The sequence below is a fragment of the Euphorbia lathyris genome, chromosome 8 (genome assembly GCF_963576675.1).
Source record: "Euphorbia lathyris chromosome 8, ddEupLath1.1, whole genome shotgun sequence".
NCBI lineage: Eukaryota > Viridiplantae > Streptophyta > Magnoliopsida > Malpighiales > Euphorbiaceae > Euphorbia > Euphorbia lathyris.
Genome location: NC_088917.1, coordinates 32,832,454 through 32,851,017, shown reverse-complemented (window position 1 = coordinate 32,851,017; position 18,564 = coordinate 32,832,454). Strand labels below are relative to the sequence as shown.

The 18,564-nt window shown below is 34.3% G+C and overlaps 2 protein-coding genes across 2 annotated transcripts; one reads left to right on the top strand and one right to left on the bottom strand.

The window, feature by feature from the left end:
• The first annotated feature begins 1,111 nt into the window (after positions 1–1,111).
• Positions 1,112–13,881, top strand: LOC136202804 (phosphoinositide phosphatase SAC3). The gene is made up of 16 exons (XM_065993698.1): positions 1,112–1,770; positions 2,270–2,474; positions 2,569–2,734; positions 3,297–3,519; positions 3,911–3,987; positions 5,268–5,455; positions 5,533–5,630; positions 5,875–6,008; positions 6,127–6,255; positions 7,365–7,728; positions 8,372–8,493; positions 8,934–9,047; positions 9,780–9,968; positions 11,560–11,730; positions 12,262–12,376; positions 13,251–13,881. The coding sequence occupies exons 1-16, from the start codon at positions 1,657–1,659 to the stop codon at positions 13,368–13,370; spliced, it is 2,529 nt and encodes an 842-aa protein (XP_065849770.1). The 5' UTR covers positions 1,112–1,656; the 3' UTR covers positions 13,371–13,881.
• Positions 13,882–14,834: 953 nt separating this feature from the next.
• Positions 14,835–17,735, bottom strand: LOC136203692 (eukaryotic translation initiation factor 3 subunit K). Its single transcript, XM_065994893.1, has 8 exons — positions 17,471–17,735; positions 16,748–16,804; positions 16,552–16,602; positions 16,394–16,456; positions 16,089–16,139; positions 15,950–16,016; positions 15,454–15,536; positions 14,835–15,282 (listed from the first exon to the last, which is right to left on the bottom strand). The coding sequence occupies exons 1-8, from the start codon at positions 17,591–17,593 to the stop codon at positions 15,079–15,081; spliced, it is 699 nt and encodes a 232-aa protein (XP_065850965.1). The 5' UTR covers positions 17,594–17,735; the 3' UTR covers positions 14,835–15,078.
• Between the last annotated feature and the right edge of the window lie 829 nt (positions 17,736–18,564).

Here is an 18,564-nt window from a genome sequence, read left to right as displayed (position 1 = left end):
AATCAACAAAACCAAAAATAACTACTACACATGAAAAAATTCAAATAATTATCTTATGCAACATAACGATTTGTTGTAATTTCTGACACATTTACTTTTCTCGATTTTAGTTGTTTATGCCTCTTCTATTTCTATCTGATTTCTTCAATTGGAGATATCAAAGTCTAAATTCTTCCAATTCTTGAAAAAATGCTATTAATACAGTTTATCAATGAAACCCGTTCTTAAATAAATCTGAATCTCTTAATGAAGTAATAACAAAATTATAAGATTAAGAACAAATGAGGTCTTTGATTTTCAGTGGTCAATGAATATAATGATGGAATACTATATATCATGTTTTATATATAGGTTTATTTGTGACTTTTGGATTTTATTCGCTTTGTGTTTTTTCATCTTCCTGTAACTCATACTTTCTTTTATTACTTTAATTAATAGGCTAATAATTGACAATAAATAATGTGTTAATATAATACTTATGATATAGAGATAATAAAAGCTCATTAACTCATTTATTTATTTTTTCGAAAAAAACTCATATATTCTTTTTGCTCCTATAATGCCAATTAAGCTAAAAAGACTCTAAAATACTTCTTGTTTTATATATATAGTATAGATAACATTAATATCATATTCTATGTTCTATTATTAGAATTCAATAAAAAAAATCAAACTAAAAATCAACAGAGAAACTTAAATCTTATGTAGGACACTTTATTTTAAATTATTATGTAAGACTTTTTTAAAGTAATTAATTATCTTTGGTTTATAAAAAAATAAAATATATTAATATTAACATTATTACTTCCATAAACTATAAAAAAATATTATTACTTCCATAAATAATTTTTTTTAATATTATTACATAATATGGTAATGTTAATATGTGGATGGAGCGGTTCCCCAAGTTGTGGCTTTCGTTTCTTCAATTGTTTTCCTATAATTTCATTTATTGATTTTTATTTTTATATTTTTCAAAGCAAAGCTAAAAAAACACACTACAATAACATCATCAATAATTAGATGTGCCTTTGAAGAAATATAATTATTAAAATTAAAGAAAAAAATTGGTATTATTATTATTTGTTTGGTATTAGTATTATTTATTTTTATTTTCTCGAAACCTCCTAAAATTTTCTCCTCTGTTCTTCTTCTTCTTCTTCTTCTTCTTCTCTTTCCTTTCCTTCGTTAGCTCCATCTTCTCCTTCCTTACGTATTATATTCACAAGTTTCTGTTTTCGATACTTATATTTCTATACCTAATTTAATACTCAAAATTCTGCATTCCTTTTTCTCATTTAATTTATTCCATTATTCGATCTATGTGATTTCGCAGTGTTCGATTTGATTTCAAGATCGAAAAGCTTGAGGTGTAATTGGTTTATAGAATGGAGGGGAAAGAGGAGCTGGAATAGTGGAGGTTAAGGATGTTGTATTTGAAGCAGCCAAGCTCCATTTCTATGCAAGTGATGATGCAATTCTGTTTGTATTGAAGGATAATTATCGTTCTTCCTTTTTCGTTTTTCCTTTGCATGTTCTTGTGATAAGTTCCCGAGCCTGGGGCTCGGGGAGAGATCTATTTGAGCTCTAGAACCAAAGGAAACAAACAAAAAAAATATCTATTTTTGTTTTTGTTGTTAGAGAGAGATAAGAGGGATGGCATCGGCAGAGAATGGGGGTCCCTCTACCTCTCCGGTTACAATTCATGATGAGCTGCCCCGTTCTGAGCAGGTTTATATGCAGAAATTCAAGCTCTATGAGACTCGATCGGTATTCATTCGCTTTGATCTTATTGAGATCTCTTTGATTTTTTGCTCTCTCTTTTGAATGATTATATTCACTTGGACTATGCTTCTTTTTCAAATTAACTCTCGCTGGGGTTAGTAGATTTTGATTAGAATTTACGTCTATGGTTTATTGGCTGAGATGAGCATGAGTTCATTGCCATCATGTCATCGTATCAATTGAATTTTTGGACACTTAGGATCCATATTATTGGAATGTCGATTTTCAGTAATGGTTGCTGGCTAGAGAGAATGTCAAAAGCTGTAGAGAGAGGACTATTTAATTTGGCTGTTATAGCATATCCTAATGGAGATTTTGCTATATATACTCGAGAATTATTCTTGTTTTTTTCTTTGTTGAGGATATGGTGCATTGATCTGCTTGGCAATGTCATTGTTGAACTGCTTTTGTATTGTCTTAAACATATTCTTTTTCGATATGCCACTCATTTGGTATTGCTTGTTGGAAATACTTTGTGCTCCAGAATTTTTACATGATAGGGAGAGATAAGAGCAGGACATACTGGAGAGTGCTCAAGATTGATCGACTGGACCCTTCTGAGCTAAATATAAGTGAAGATTCTACCACCTATACAGAAAGTGAATGTTCTGATCTGTTGAGGCGAATACATGAGGGAAACAAGGTCACTGGTGGACTGAAGTTTGTCACAACTTGCTATGGAATTGTTGGTAGGTTTATTCTAGTTTTCTTTGTTTTCAAAGGAGAAAAGACCTCTGCGATGAGCTTTACTGTTACTGTAATTGTTCGGTTTTCTGTTTTTAGGCTTCATCAAATTTCTGGGGCCATATTACATGCTGCTTATAACAAAAAGAAGACAAATTGGTGCAATCTGTGGTCATAATGTTTATGCAGTCTCCAAAAGCGAGATGATTCCACTTCCAAATTCTACTGTGCAGTCAGAATTTACTAATTCTAAGAATGAGAACAGGTTTTTAGTCCATTCTGCATGTAAATGTATTTCATCTTTTGAACTTCTGGAGAAAACTATAAATAGTCCTCGGGAAGATGCTCTGAACATACAGTGTTTCTTGTGTGATTTAGTTTTCTTCCTTAATCCTACTTTTCAATCTTTATCTGTTATGGGAGACCTAATTAATTTATAGGTCTTTTCTCATAAGAATATTCTTTTGCACTTTTGATTCTAAGTTCTAGCGTGACATTTCCATCAACAGTTAGGAGAACAATATTTTGCCTCAAATGAGCAGAGTTTAGTTATCAAATTAATTACTTGGATTCACTTTCTATCAAAAACGTCATTTCCTTTGAGGATATGCTGTTGGAATTCTATAATTTATGAAGAGAAAGTTCAATGCTTTGGCTAATTACTCTCTTTCAAATGCTTGATAGATAATGGATAATTAGAACTTTGACAGTGAAAATGCTTCAGTTTTATGGTTGTTCTAATGTTCTGCCAAGTAACAAGTGTTTTTGTATTTTCTTTTCCTTTCTTTGGTGTGTTTGTGATTAATTTTATTTCACTATTGGATTAGATACAAGAAGCTCTTATGCATGGTGGACCTCACAAAGGACTTCTTTTTTAGCTACTCATACCATGTTATGCGAAGTCTTCAAAGGAACCTGTGTAACAAAGAAACAGGCCAAGTCCTCTACGAAACAATGTTTGTATGGAATGAATTCTTGACCCGTGAAATACGAAATCACCTTCAAAATACTTTGTGGACAGTTGCTTTAGTATATGGATTCTTTAAACAGGTGAGCAATGGATGGCTTCAAGCTAAGTTAACCAGTTTGATTTCCCATTTAGCAGTCTTCCCTGGTTGTTTCCTCTTAGGCCAAGTCAAATAGCTTTGCTTCTGCCAGATACACTTACCTTCAATCTCTTCTGTTAGACCATGAGAAATTTGAAGATATTTTGTTATAATACTTATTTAGCATTGCGGGATCTTGTTCATGCATTAAGCATGACAAGTGGCCAGGGTTACTGTTTGTGATTACTAGTAAACTTATAATTTCTGTAACCAAAAAAGAGTAAACTTATAATTTCTTATTAAAGCATATTTATTCTCTTTCTATAGTTTTGCTTTCACATACATGCAATTAATTGTTTGGTTTTTAGCTTATGGCTTTGTTTCTATGAATGTAGGCCACTCTTTCTGTATCTGGAAGAGATTTCAAACTCACCCTCATTGCAAGACGTTCACGCCATTATGCTGGTACCAGGTAGGGAAGCTCATGTAGCTTTTCCTTGGCATGGGAGTCAGAGTGTTCAAATTTGAGCTAGATGCCAATTCAATGCAAGAGCTCAATAATTTTGCGTTAAATGAATGTTTCAGTCGTTGAACCCATAGTCTATCAAGATGAGACAAGAATTACTTAGAGATTCAAGTAGTTCCACTGATTCCCACTTGGAATGACATTAGTTTGAAATATAGAATCACTTATAAATGAATTTCAATATTAGTACAATACAACTTAAAGTAAAAAAAAATTGAATTCTTTGTGATGTACTTGATAAATAAAGAATTCAATTTTCATTTGCTTTTGTTAGAGGTTTCTTAGAAAGAATAACTTAATAAATTTTGTGAAATTCATTTTGAAATTTCACATATTTTTGACAGAATTTGGTTTTTGTCTTGTACAATTCTACATGATTTAATACAAGAAACTGAATTCCTAATGTTTTTCATTTTAAACTACAACAATTTAGCATTTCAATGAAATCCTCATGGCTTTGTAAAATTTATTTATTGCAAGTGGGGTTTTTTTAGAAAGTACAACCTTTTGCAATTTAACTTTGAATTTTAATCAATAAGTATTATCCTATGTTTTATCCATATAACAATCAATTAAGAATTACAGTGTGAAGTTGAATTTTCTTTATCAAACACCATCTTAGCAATCCATTGTAGGAACTGTTCTTAGAAAATGTGTTTTTGAAGACCAAGTGAAAGCATTCGTTTTTGGAACATGTGATACCAAGACTTGGTTCTTGTAGATAAAGGCGTAACCATTATAAAGTACTATTGCGAATTGATTCTATAATTCTTATTGCCAAGGAACGAGAGAGAGAGAACCTGAAGTGTTTTGCTCAATGGATAAACTCCTAAGCAGTATCAGAATTAATGAGATCTAGGTTATTAAGCAAATTATCTATGTTGGGTTTTGACTACAAGTGGTGTTTGTTGACTCAATCATTCAGTTCCTTTTGGGTTTGTAATGGGCATTGGAACAGATGCCTGGTTGCCTAAGATCAGTTACCTCTAGTATCTTTCTGTTTTGCTAATATAGCATTCTGAGTGCTCATCAATATGTAACAAAATTTCCAATGGATTATGCAGTTATATGTTATATATATATATATATGTTTATTTATTTATATTTGCCTGTATGAATGATTAATATGGGATATCTTTGGTTATCTGATAGTTGAATTTAGTGATGATAGAGTCTTGCTCAAGTATGCATCTCCTTTTACATCCATATTTGTGCTTCTCAATTAGGTATTTAAAACGTGGTGTAAATGAGAAGGGAAGAGTAGCTAATGATGTTGAGACGGAGCAGATTGTATTTGAGGAAGTTCCTGAAAGGACTCCAATCCAAATTAGTTCTGTTGTCCAAAACCGTGGTTCTATCCCGCTATTTTGGTCACAGGAAACCTCACGCTTGAACATCAAACCGGATATTATATGTATGTCTTTGCTCTTGTTGGATTCATGGTAATGAATACAATTTTTCTTTTTTTCACACAACTTCTTGTCTCTCCAGTGTCGAAGAGGGACCAAAATTATGAAGCGACTAGACTGCATTTTGAAAATCTTGTCAAGAGATATGGAAATCCTATCATTATTCTGAACCTGATTAAGGTAATTTTCTTATTTGGTTATGCAGCCCATCTATTCACTTAGATTATTCTTGTTTGTTGCTGCAGATGGTTTTGAACAACAAAGCATCTTTATTTATTAAAAAATAGGGTTCCTGCATGGTTTTGAATAATAAGGCATTTTTATTATTAAAAAATAGGGTTTCTTCTATTTATTAATATCAGCCCCTTTGTCAGTTTTTATTTTTATTTTTGTTTTGACATTTATTTATTTTTCTAATTTGTAGACACAAGAGAAGAGGCCTCGAGAATCGATTTTACGAGCAGAGTTTGCTAATGCTCTTGATTATATTAATAAAGGTTTGCCTGAGGAGAACAGATTAAGGTTCCTTCACTGGGATCTTCACAAGCATACTCGAAGGTGCATGTCCTTTATCTTGACATTAATATGTTCCCAAAGTTCTAAAGCCTAGATTGACATTTTATAGAAGCTGATTCTCATTGCAAGAGATGTGCTTTTTTTTTTCTCTCTCTCTCAGGAAAGCAACAAATGTTCTGTTACTTCTGGGCAAAGTTGCTGCATATGCTTTGACTTTGACGGGTTTCTTTTACTGTCAAGTAACACCGGCATTGACACCTGAAGGGTGTGTCAGCTGGCATTCCTTTGAGTAAGTTGGCAGATTACATACAACGTCTCTCATTGATGATATTCTGTTCTGTAGAAGTAAGAAGTAAAATAACATACTCATCTGTTAGCTATAATATGGGATGTCATGTTTTCATTCTCTTTTCTTACTCTCCCAATGAAAGCTCTAAGGGTATTTTTAATTCTTTAAGTGCTTGAATCCTGGATTTAAGTCTCATATGTTTATGTGCAGTTAATTTTCTTAGTCCATTCATGTTCAAGTTACTAGCACAAAGTATTTTTTTTAAAGCAAAGTTGCTCATAATTTCATGAATTTTACTCTGTATTGATATCTGTAGTTTTGTGTTTTGTTCGCACTTTCTTCATGGAGAATTAAGCTCTAAGTTATACTGAAACTTAGTTATATGTCATCCTTTTCCAGAAGTGATTGAATTCTTTGATCTGAAGTACCTCTACTGTATTTATCATTTTGATTTTCATTGTGAATAAGTGATAGCGGAACAACCTGACAGATTTTTATTTTTCTTTCTTGTAAAAAAGTGCAAGGTAATGCATCATTTCAAAGAATGTTTTGTCTTGACAGATTATTTTGTATTCACATGTGTCTATTCTCCCAGCTTTCTTTTTTCAGTGGAGGGAAGATATAGATATGTTTCTAATTACTAATTGTCATAATGCTGTTGACATTAAGATTCCTGCATTATACTCCCTCCGTTTCATATTACATGACTTTTTAGAGAGTTATACAGAAATTAAGGATATTAGAAAAAAGACATTGTTGTCCCTTATTTATTGATTCCAATATTTATTTATTCTATAATAAGTCCATTATGCTCATTAATTTTCATAAACCCGCGTTTTGTAGCAGAAAAAATGATGATTTAATGTGTACTGATCATATAAAATGACATGTAATATGAAACAAAAAAGAATCTCTAGAAAGACATGTAATATGAAACGGAGGTAGTAAATGCTAAGGTTGGGCTAGGGAGTTCTTGGTAGGACTTGTTTGATAATATAGGCTTGTGATGAGTTTATGATGATATTTACATTATTAATTTTGAACTTCTATATTATCAAGGTATTAACCATTTTCCTAACGGTTACAATTTTGGCATGTGAGTAATCCAGGAATGCAGAGAATGGCCACCTATCTCTCCAGAACACGTGCAACAATTATGCTGAAGCAGCCAATAAAATCGAGCTGAAATTTAGTGGAGGTAATGGTGTTGCTAACGGAAACTACTCTACTAAGCATCCAACATTCCAAAAGGGCGTGCTCAGGACCAATTGCATAGACTGTCTTGACCGCACAAATGTCGCACAGTATGCATATGGTCTGGCTGCCCTTGGACACCAACTTCATGCTTTGGGAGTTATGGAAGTGCCAAAGATAGATCTTGATGCACCCTTGGCTGATGAGTTGATGAGATTTTATGAAAGAATGGGTGACACGCTAGCACATCAGTATGGTGGGTCAGCTGCACATAATAAGGTAAGTCTGACATAGTCAAGTCTACTAAAATAAGCCTAAACTAAGCTTTAATGTCAATCCACTTAAGGTTGGTTATATATCTATATCATGTTTTACGTTACCCCGGATAAGGCATTTATAAATAAGGTGCAAATTAGTAGTTTTAGCATCATGTTCGTCATGTATAGTGTCTTCATTTGATTGGTTTCATCCTTGACCTTGCATTTTTTTAGTAATATCTGAAATGGTTCTACAGGAGTTGATATTCAAATTTTAGAAGTATTAGATCTTTAAATTTGTTAAAGATTTAAATGACCTAAATTGATGCATGATATGATATGCAGAAAGCTAAGATTTAGAAATTTTTTTGGCCAGTCAACTAAGAAGAGTTTACTGAGAGACAATAAGCAAACCATATTGGTAGACTATAAACGGAGTCTAGTACAAGAAAAGGCAAAATAAAACTGGACATCTAACAATCGTTTGGCAGATCATATATCAATTGGTACTGAATATTGAGAAGTGTCAATGTGTAGACTATGAGATGTCTTAGAAGTGTGTAAGAGAGAGGACATTTTACCATTACATCCTTCGGAATATCGGTTAGTCATTGGTGGCGAATGTTGTCTCCATTTCTAAAACTTTCAACTCTTGATGCATATAGATATTTTCTGAGAGAAGGGGCCAGTGGAGAGCCGCAACCCAGTCCCAGGAGTTCTTCAGAACTCTTCAACGATACTACAGCAACGCCTACATGGATGCAGAGAAACAAGATGCAATTAATGTGTAAGTGGTATTGGATCTACTTTTAATTGGGATGAAAACAAGGGCTAACTTTGACAACTCACAACTCATAAGCTGCCCATTAGGTTTTCTAGAATGATTTTGACTTTGAGTCAATTCATCAATTCATGTATTTTGTGTGCTTTACATACAAGGCATTTTATTGTTGGAAACAATGTGCTCATCATTGTTTTTGGGGGGTTTATATTATGAGGATGAGGGTAGTGAATGGGAAAGAGGAATCCATATAGCCGACCCCAACCAGGGGAATAAGGCTTGATTGTTGTTGTATGTTATGAGGACAACATTGGTGCCCATTGATATAGTAGACTTGTATAGTTCCTCGATGTATTCCACAACAATCTTTGAGCAAATTGGTTATGAAGTCTGTACATGTATGACATTTTTCTAAAGCACCTTTTTCTCAATGACAATTTGAATAGATTCTTGGGGCACTTCCAGCCACAGACGGGTGAACCTGAACTTTGGGAATTGAGTTCAGATCAGCATCACAGTGTTGGCAGGAATGGGCAAACATGTGTGGAGGATGATGCAAGGTAGTTTTTGAACAAAATCTTGATCTGTGTAAAATGATTCCTGGTGAATGAAACACTAAATATTCTTTACTTTCATTTTTTGTGTTTTTGGAAATTATCTGAGATGATAATAAAAGCTCTTCTTGGGTCTTACTTACCTATCAGTTTAAGCTTTTATGTCACATGGTTCCTTGACATTGTATCAGAACCTCTTAGACCAAGTGATTGAGGGTTTAAATCCTAACAACTCCATTTGTTAATGGAATTTCAACACATGATAATGGGCATGTGTTGTACACACTTTCAAACCCAATGACATTCGAATTCAGGGATGTGTCAGAGATAATAATAAAAGCTCTTCTTGGGCCTTCCCTATCAACTTAAGCTTTTAGGTCAAATGACTCCTTGAAAGTAATTTATACTCATCTCATTCTACACTTCATATGCATTTAATGGTCAATGTTTTCAGAGTTAAGTATATTAGGTGAACTTGGCTTGTGTTTAATAACTGCACTTGATTTGGTAGAAGATCAAGCCCAAATTGGAATCTGGTTGTATATACTTTTCATTCTCTGATGTTTCTTCACCATTTCCCCCAACATAAGTAGGAAATAAAGAGGCTGGTTGGGTGGGAGGTTTCTCACCTTGCAATGTCTTTTTTATGTTTTTGATGTATTGCAAGAACAATATTTATCACTTGACTAAATTTACAGCTTTAGTATATCTGTTAACTGTCAAGTCCTTTACATTCAGGTCATTTTTCAAAAGGTCCTTGTCAGATGGAAACATTCTTCGGGAAAGCTCGCCAATGTCAACCACAAAGGCAAAGCAGAAGAAATTATCAAGTTCAGCCATTCCAGATCAATGGGAATCAGAATGCAATGTTCTTTCTGACTCATCCCCTGAGATATCAACTTGTGAAAGTGACATGGCATATTCAAGGTTTGTTTGCTTCATCTGTTTTCTTTTTCCTTTTTTTAGTAACTCAATTCCATTAAGTTCATGTTCTATTTTATTTATTTCCATAATTATGGCTCATATGTTATCCATGGACTCACCACCCAGATAGAAAAAAGAAAAAAGAAAAGAAAAGGGAGAATATGCTCATCTGCTGTGCAGTGGAATTTCTCTTAGCAGAAACTTCAAGTTTCTTGTTGACATAATTGCCTATACTTGATAGGGTATGATACTTCGATGAAATCTTATAGTATTAGCGTGAGTCATTATGTGACATTTGACACATGGATGCCTGATGAGACACTAGGATGTGTAATGTGTTATAAGGAAGTTTCTCATGCTCATCTTTTTCTTCATGCACTTCTAAATATTTTTTTAGTAAATTGAGCAAGGATAAGGTGAAGATAACTTTGGAAATGAAGAGATTTTAGCAGGCCAAACATCTCTCGAGATAATTGAAATATGTATTTTCTGTTATACTCTAGTCTGTATTTAGTGCTGTGTATGTGGAGCCTGATTAATTGGCTTAATTGCATGATGAGATGTTGCTAGCGGGAGTAATGCCCCTTGCAGGGTCATGAAAGGATAATGATATTTATTGATTATCTTCCCTTGAGTTTGATTACTGCTTGATTTGTTTTCACAAATTATACCCCCAGCATTTGGTTGGAGAGATATGATCAAATGCTTGAGAATGAACTTTTTACTAGTATTCTGGGATGGAAAATTTTCTGCTTTAGAAAATTTTAAACTCTAAGGGGGCGTTTGGTTCACAAGGGGTAAGGGAAAAGGAATCAAGAAAGGGAAACTAAAGGAAAGGAAAGGAATAAGCATTAATTCCCGTATGTGTTTGGATATGTTTAGGAAAGAGAATGGGGTAAAGGGAATCCAATTCCCTAGAGGGCATGGGTAATGGCTTAACCTAAAGTGGGGTAAACCCATAATCTAAAATGGGTGAAGGGAATGAGTTTTTTTTTTAAACAAACAAGAACAAAGAGAATGAAACCCTCTCATTCCCATTCCTAAAGACCCCGAACCAAACGCCCCCTAAATGTTTTTGGCTGATGTTTAATGAGAATCGATGTCGTACTGAAACATGCTACTCATTTATTTAGACGGACGTTCTCCTTTTCCTTTTCTTTCTTGAACAATAAAATCTGCAACCTAGAAAAGTGTAGTTCTTATTTTTCACTTGTATATGATAAAACTGGTTCCCGTAATGAGAGATACGGTGGTTCTCTTGTGTATCATTTCATGATGACATGGAAAATATCACTAGATGAGATGTTGATGAGGATGGTTACTTGATCAGTGTGCTATCACCAGGATTGACCTTTCTTCATGTCATGATTGTTGCATCTAGCTTTTCATTACAAGTTTTCTGACTTGTTGAAGATTATCTCTGAGCCGTGGTTGCCTATATTTATATTTAATTGATTTGGACTTGTGCTAGCTCTTGCATCTGTTTAGCTGTGCTTTTCATACTGGTGGGTGCTCATTTGGTGCTAAATTCTCTGATGTTTTGTACAATTTCCCGCTTGATTTTGTTCATAAGTTGTTTAGTGTCTTCATATAGATACACTCCCTCGATGCCTCGAAGACAGCTTTTTGGGGCTGCGGAAAGAGATCACTACCTTGGAATTGATCATATTTACTTCTCTGAAGACACATTCAATTGCTCAAATTTTCTTGACCTAGACTGGCTGTCTTCTTCTGGAAATTCATGCGAAGAAGAGCAATTTGAGAGGTATTTTCTGTTGATCTTTGAGTGATAACTATACTTTTCTTGAAGTTTCTAGGAAGCCTTTATAAAGAAACTGCCTGAACACAAGTGCATTTGCACAACACTTATACAAAGGTTTAAATGTTGAAAAATGCGGGTGGTCAGCAAAATAAAAAAAATAAGTTGTGTGATTTGATGCCTTGAGATGGCAACATTATTTATTAATATTCAAATTAAGAAGAAACAATTACTTGAACTGCATCTTCTGTGGTTCAACTTCTTGTGTAAGCATTTAACATTTGCTTTCAATGTTTTATTTATTTTCTTCTTTTTTTCTGGTCTATCCTTCATGTACGTATGTCGCTGTATCTTCTGTCACAAATTGGCGTATTAGTATAATCTGAAAGCTATAAGAAGCATTGGATCTTTGGATTCCATTCCCTATCAGATTTCTTGAATGAGTCTGATAAAAAGAAATTCAGATTTTTGTTCCTCTGTTGATTACAATAAGAGATGGAATTTCTGCTTTTCTCATTGATTTTCATACTTTCTCAGGTCATCATCTGTGCTTGCAAACTCCCCTTTAGCAGGGAGGTCATCTGAGAACGTGACAAATGGTATAATGAATGAAGCGGCCACATCCTCTAGTGAATACTGTTCTAGCATGAAGGTCAGTAGCTTCCAAATATCATATGATACTGCTCATGGTGTTAGTAAATTCTGTCCAAATTTCCAATAAGACACATTCCAAATATTTTTTCTAAAGGAGAAGTGGAAAAATCACACCAAATAATTTATGATTATTGAAATTACCTTAATAGACATCAGATTATCATAGAATTTTCTGTATGAATTATAGGCAAAACGTAGGAAGAAGAACTGAGGAACAATATTGCTAGCAGCTCCATTGATGGTTACTTAACATAATTAGGACCCTTAACGAGTGTGAACTCCATTGACCCTTGAATTTTGTGGCTGATCTGTTAGTCCATATCCTTCGATTATATGTGGACCGTTTGAACAACTTGGGGAATTATGGCTGTTTTACCCCGATTTGTCACAGTTTTGATGGCGCAACGGTAAAACGTTGTTGTCGTGTGACCGAAGGTCACGGGTTCGAGTCTTAGGAGCGGCCTCTTGCCAAAAAAATTGGCAAGGGAAGGCTTGCTCCCAGTACACCCTTGTGGTGGGACCCCTCCCCGGACCCTCGCTTAGCGGGGACGCGTAATGCACCGGGCCGCCCTTTTTTTTTATTGTTATTTATTCTTATTCGTTCCACTATAAATAATTTAATGCTGATTGAATTTGAGAACGAAGAAGCATTCTTACAAATTAGGGTTTCATAATCAATCAGACTGCATAGTCCAAAAGGCTTCCTTAGGAGTAAGACTGTAAGTATAAACTGTATTTTGTTACCACAAATATTTGCAATGACTAAAACAGTGAAAATTTAGAAGCAAACATGGGAAGTTCAATCCGTTCCAGAGTTTGGAAGTGCTTTAGCTGTTGAGATGCTAAATTGAACATATTTTCATGTTATGTAGGGAAGACAGCAGACAGGAATGGAGCTTTCCTATGACGATTCACAGAATTCTGGTGTCCTTGAGGAATTCCCAGATAGCTTCATAGATTGGGTAAACTACGGAGAGACGCTCTGCCATTGACGTGCAGCTCATATTTCACTCGGAATTAAATATTTATTCCTTCCCTCAAATGACCGGATATGCTCGGTAGATGCTGATATGTTGATTTATAGTGAGGTTGCGAAGGTTAGCAAAGACCAGAAGGAGATAAATAGGACCAAACAGAGAAAACAATGTCGATACAGAGGATTGGATGTTCCAGCAGTCCTTAACACAGCACGACATGAAAATAAGTACTTCTGGCCCTTGTGTGATGCGTGGCATTGATTGATTCTGCGGTCACGTAACCTGATAGCGAAGTGAAAAGAGTAAATAGCGAGAGAAAAACAAATTCTTTTTGGAGCTCGTACTTACTTTACTAGTTGGTGCAATTTCTAGGTACTAATCTTGTAAATATGTCTTTTCCAGAGCTCCGGTTTTAGAAGATTTCAGGTTATTGATTCTTTATCCCTTAATGTTCATCTGTTGTCAAGTGTGATACTAACTATTTCGAGGAGCCATCTATAATTATAGGACTGATATTACCTTTTCAGCTGTTCCTAATTCTAAAGCTTATGACTCTTGTTACTTTGGAAATTCTTAGCGAGCTTATATTAATCTTTGCCAGCGGTAAAAAAAATAAAAATAAAAAGCTATAATTTACTGAGAAATTAATCGCATACATGGACAGTAAAAGATGTTATTGCAATCTCACTGTAACCCTCCATTTTCCTAATGAAACCGTTTCGCTCAGCCATCTGTTGGATGAAATGTTGGCGTGAAAAGTTAGTGTTCAGTTTTTAAGGTATCATTTGAAGCTTATTGGGACTTTTTCAGCATCAAAACATTCTCATTTCAATAGGGTTGCAAACATGGCTGGGATTATTCATTCTCAACAGGGAATGATTTGCGTGTTTTCCATGCGAAAAAATTTCTCCATAAATTTTTCTCCAAAGATGGAGATGGGCTAGGGATACGGATCTCTTTTCCCGCTCTATAGTATTATACGATTTGTTAGATATTTTTATTTATTTTTATATCCCACTGGGATTTCTATCTCATGTATTTTAGATGAATTTTTATATTTACATAATATTTTTATATTTTTATACTTAGAATTTTAAGTTTCACAGTGGAATTTCACAATTCCTACGCAAATGGGGTGGAGATTATATTTTCTTCACTTTATAAATGGGGATGAAGATTCTCCAGCAGTCCCTACCCTATCCCGCCTTATTTGCAACTCTATACATCAGCCATCTCTACCAACAGGGCATATTCAGAACATTTCTGTGATGGAAATAACATTAGTAGGAATATGAACTAAATTACATTAGTAGGAACATAAGCTGAAACTTCTCCCAATTGGGTCTCTTTGTGTTCAATTTGAAATCAAACAATTTAACAACTGTTGCTATAATTATTAGAAACAGAACAAGCTAGGAACAAAGAGTGAATTATTTATAACATGAAAAGAAAAAACCTATGGCAGGGTAGAACAAGTAGTAAAACTAATCCATGTTCTTTGGTTCGTATGTTATATTTCAGCACAAACACAACTACGAATAAAGAATTGAATCATTTAACGTTTCTCAACTCCACTTTGTGTTGCTCTGAAATATGAAAATAGATAAGTTATAGCTCTCTGTTTCAATGAAACAGCAGCCAAAATATAATCAAAATGCGAGACAGTACAACTAGAAACTACAGATAACAAAACGTTTAAAATTTCCCCGCTTCAGCAAATAGTTCAGCCAAGAATCGGGAAGATTCGGGTAATGTGCTCTAATGGTACACTATCTGCAGTGTTTTTCTTCAGCTCAGGGTGGTTAAACTCGTTGCTGGGCAGGACAATCAGCTGGCCCCGGCCATGCCCCTTCTCTATAGTCCAACCACAATTCGCTTCTTGCTGTTCTAAGAATTTGTCCAAGGATAAACCTTCGATGTTAATAGCCTGTCAAATACGTCTTGAAATAGTAAGCAAGAAATCTTCACGCATAGAATAAGTATCAAATTTTTCTAGGCACAACGGAAGTGTCTATATGAAAACCAATTCTGTTAAGAATCCTCAACCGTATAAAGCATTTCATAACATATGTAGCACTAAAATGAAAATTAAGCATACCTCAGCCAGTACAGACCGGGGAACCTTTTGATAAGTCAATGAAAGCAGATGAATTGCATATGACTGGATTGCTTGCTCAAAACCTGTATTCAGTCCTCTTGTAAGCCACAATACAACAGATAATGAACACACACAAGCAAAAACAGGGTTAATGTCAATTATAGCATCCACATGATTATCGCAATAATAACAACAGTCAAAACACCTTATCCAGCCGTCTTAAACTGGATTATTCAGAACATGAAATATGGTACCTAGTGTTCAACCTATAATTGGACCATTGTTACTTGCGAGTGCCAAAGGTACTTCATTGTATATGATTAAGCCCTAGCGTATAACTATCAAACTTAATCAACTCTATAGACTTTATCAATTTCCCTTCAACTTTAAGGTTTATAATGGACACGAACATAAAAATCACATGCATGATTTGGATTGAGATGGGGGGAAATATATTTATGATAAAAGAAAATATTCCCGTTGGAATTTGTTTTACCTGGCACAGTTTCAACTATGTGCTGACTCTTAGCTGCTTCATCCCAAAACTGCCGGAACCTCCCTGTCTGCAAATTAACTAGCTATTTAGATTTTCTCTCCTCATATACACGAGTCAACTAACAAAAGCAGATACATACCTCCAAATAATGAGAAAGAACGATCAATGTCTTGAACTGTTCCTCCATTTGCTGACAGACAAAAAAAGTATCAATTGTACTAAAAAAAGTTGCAAGGAAAACACTTCAAATTCCAAAACAACCTCAATAGTAGAGAGTTTCAATTCGACAAACCGAAAACATGCCCAACCATAAACATGCATTTAGTTATCCACATCTATTGAATAAAATCTAGTACTATCCTGAGGAATACTTAATCTTGGAGGTCTAAAATGCATGATTGGCCAGTAAATAAAAGAATGTGTGAAAAGTGAAAAGGATCATACCACTCGTTCAGGGATCAAAAATAGACACAGGCTAAAATCTGGAGCTGGCATTGCCATTATTGCCTGGTTAACAAGGAAAGAAAGAAAAGCAAATCAGAAACACTTGTATATTAGCTGCACAAGCATTTTAAAAAGCATTTTAAGTATAGTAACTGGACCTTAACCAAAATGCGAGCAACAATTTGAGTGCTCATTCGCTCTGGTTCAAACTGTAACAAGAAAAACAACACTGCTGTTACATATTAAGCCATCTACTCATTTAATAGCCTAACTGCAAATAATGAGCCAAAAGCACTGTATCTAAACAAATTGAATCATGTAGACAAAATTCACTATTTGAATAGAAAAAATCACCTGATAGAGGCGAAGAAGGCATAGATTTGCATCCAAGCTGTATGTTTGTGATGAAACCTGATGCACAAACAAAACCCTTTAAATTGTCGAAATTATTTGAACGAAAACCTAAAGCAATTACATCTAAATCATTAACAGAGCTATCAGGCTGCTAACCACAGGATAACCTCTACAATTTCTTTTACCAATTAATATAGGTTTCCATATCCTTATTCACTCTGGCCTTCTGAAATCATATTTCTTATTTATTTGTGCTATTTTTCAGCTTATACAGTCGCAGTTTACTAAATAATGTGTCAATATATACAACTTAACAGGTATGATCTGAAATAGGTTTTATCTTCACCTATTTTAGTTGCTATGGAAATGTATAGAGGATAAAGCTTTCAATTTCATATCATTCATAGAATGGTAGTGCTCTCATCACTCTGTCCAGCTGGCTATACCAACAAAATTATATCATCTACAAAAGCAACTCAACATAGCAAGAAAAGTTCAGGACCAAACATCAGGAACAAATCATATACATGTGTCCGAATGAGGAAAGAATGGAGAATAATGTTACTTATGTATCTATCTGTTTTAGTTTCATAATCAAACCATTTGAATTGGGCATAACACGCACACTCATAAAAGGATTACCGATTATATTTCCTGTTCTCATCGGCTAACAAACAGAAATCCCGGCATCAATTGGTAAACACGAGAATAGGAAAAAGAAACCTGTTCATTGACGTAATTTTCAAGATCGGGGAGGATATCTGGATTGTAGGGATTGACGGCGACGAGCTGCTCCACAGTGAAGGGGACTTGCTGCGGCTTTGGAGATTCTCTTTCCCTTCCCATTATTCCTTGTTCTTCTGTGATTGTTTTTATATTTGGATCGATAATGTCTACTGCTACAAGATTTCAATCTGCGATTCAATGAGAGAAGCAAATTCTTTATCTCCCTCTCTTTCTTTCAGTGAAGCAAGCAAGGTTTTAGGGCAAAGGCTTTAACTTTTAAGATGGTGCCTAAAAGACATATATACCCTCCTGTATTGTTCCACTACATAAAATGACAAGGGAAGAAATCTATTTTTTTGCATTTCAGTTCGTAATTTTCAAATTATTTTGCCATTCACATTATTTATTATTATTATTATTATCAAAATAAATTTTGTTATTGTAAATGAAATAATGATAAATAAAAATTATTATTTAATGTCTTTTTATATATATATATATATATATATATATATATATATATATATATATAATTTATTATTCAATATAAGAGAACTAAAAATTTTTAGGGTTTGCTTGGATGGAGGTTAGATGAGGTTCAGGATGTTATTTTTCTAACCCTATTTGGGAAGGAGTTTAAATGAATGTTAAATAAGGGTTTAATGGAGGTTCAAAAATCTTGAAATAACCTCAATTTCAGTCCCACCAAATTGGTGGAATTTGGAGGTTCTATAAATAATCTCCCCTCCCCTCCCTTCCCTTCCCCTTCCCTCCCCTACCTAATGAACCTTGTGAAACCTTCATCCAAGCAGACCTTTAGAGCCATAAATGTTTAGAAACTGAAAATATTAATCTATAGTGTTGATTAGTTCAATGTCTGCCTTTGGAAAATTGACTCTTTTTCGCCTCCAAAACCAATTTCTCAGTTTCTTCCACCCTCCGTATTGCTTATTAAGTTATTATGGCTGATTAATCACGTTTTCTTTTTCAATCTCTATCTATTCAATTGTGGTTAGTCAATCACTGATTCGTTATTTTCAGCGAGTTGTTGTTCGTCTGAGTTTATTCCTCCACCATTGGGTTAACCATCA

Bases quoted from the DNA above. Each gene is read 5' to 3' on its own strand.
- LOC136202804 (XM_065993698.1), top strand. From the start codon at position 1,657: ATGGCATCGGCAGAGAATGGGGGTCCCTCTACCTCTCCGGTTACAATT. The intron at 7,729-8,371 runs GTAAGTCTGACA...TGATGCATATAG, and splicing joins GGTCAGCTGCACATAATAAG to ATATTTTCTGAGAGAAGGGG. The intron at 9,048-9,779 runs GTAGTTTTTGAA...CTTTACATTCAG, and splicing joins TGTGTGGAGGATGATGCAAG to GTCATTTTTCAAAAGGTCCT.
- LOC136203692 (XM_065994893.1), bottom strand. From the start codon at position 17,593: ATGGGAAGGGAAAGAGAATCTCCAAAGCCGCAGCAAGTCCCCTTCACT. The intron at 16,805-17,470 runs GTTTCTTTTTCC...TTTGTGCATCAG, and splicing joins AAAATTACGTCAATGAACAG to GTTTCATCACAAACATACAG. The intron at 16,457-16,551 runs GTCCAGTTACTA...CTTGTTAACCAG, and splicing joins TTGCTCGCATTTTGGTTAAG to GCAATAATGGCAATGCCAGC.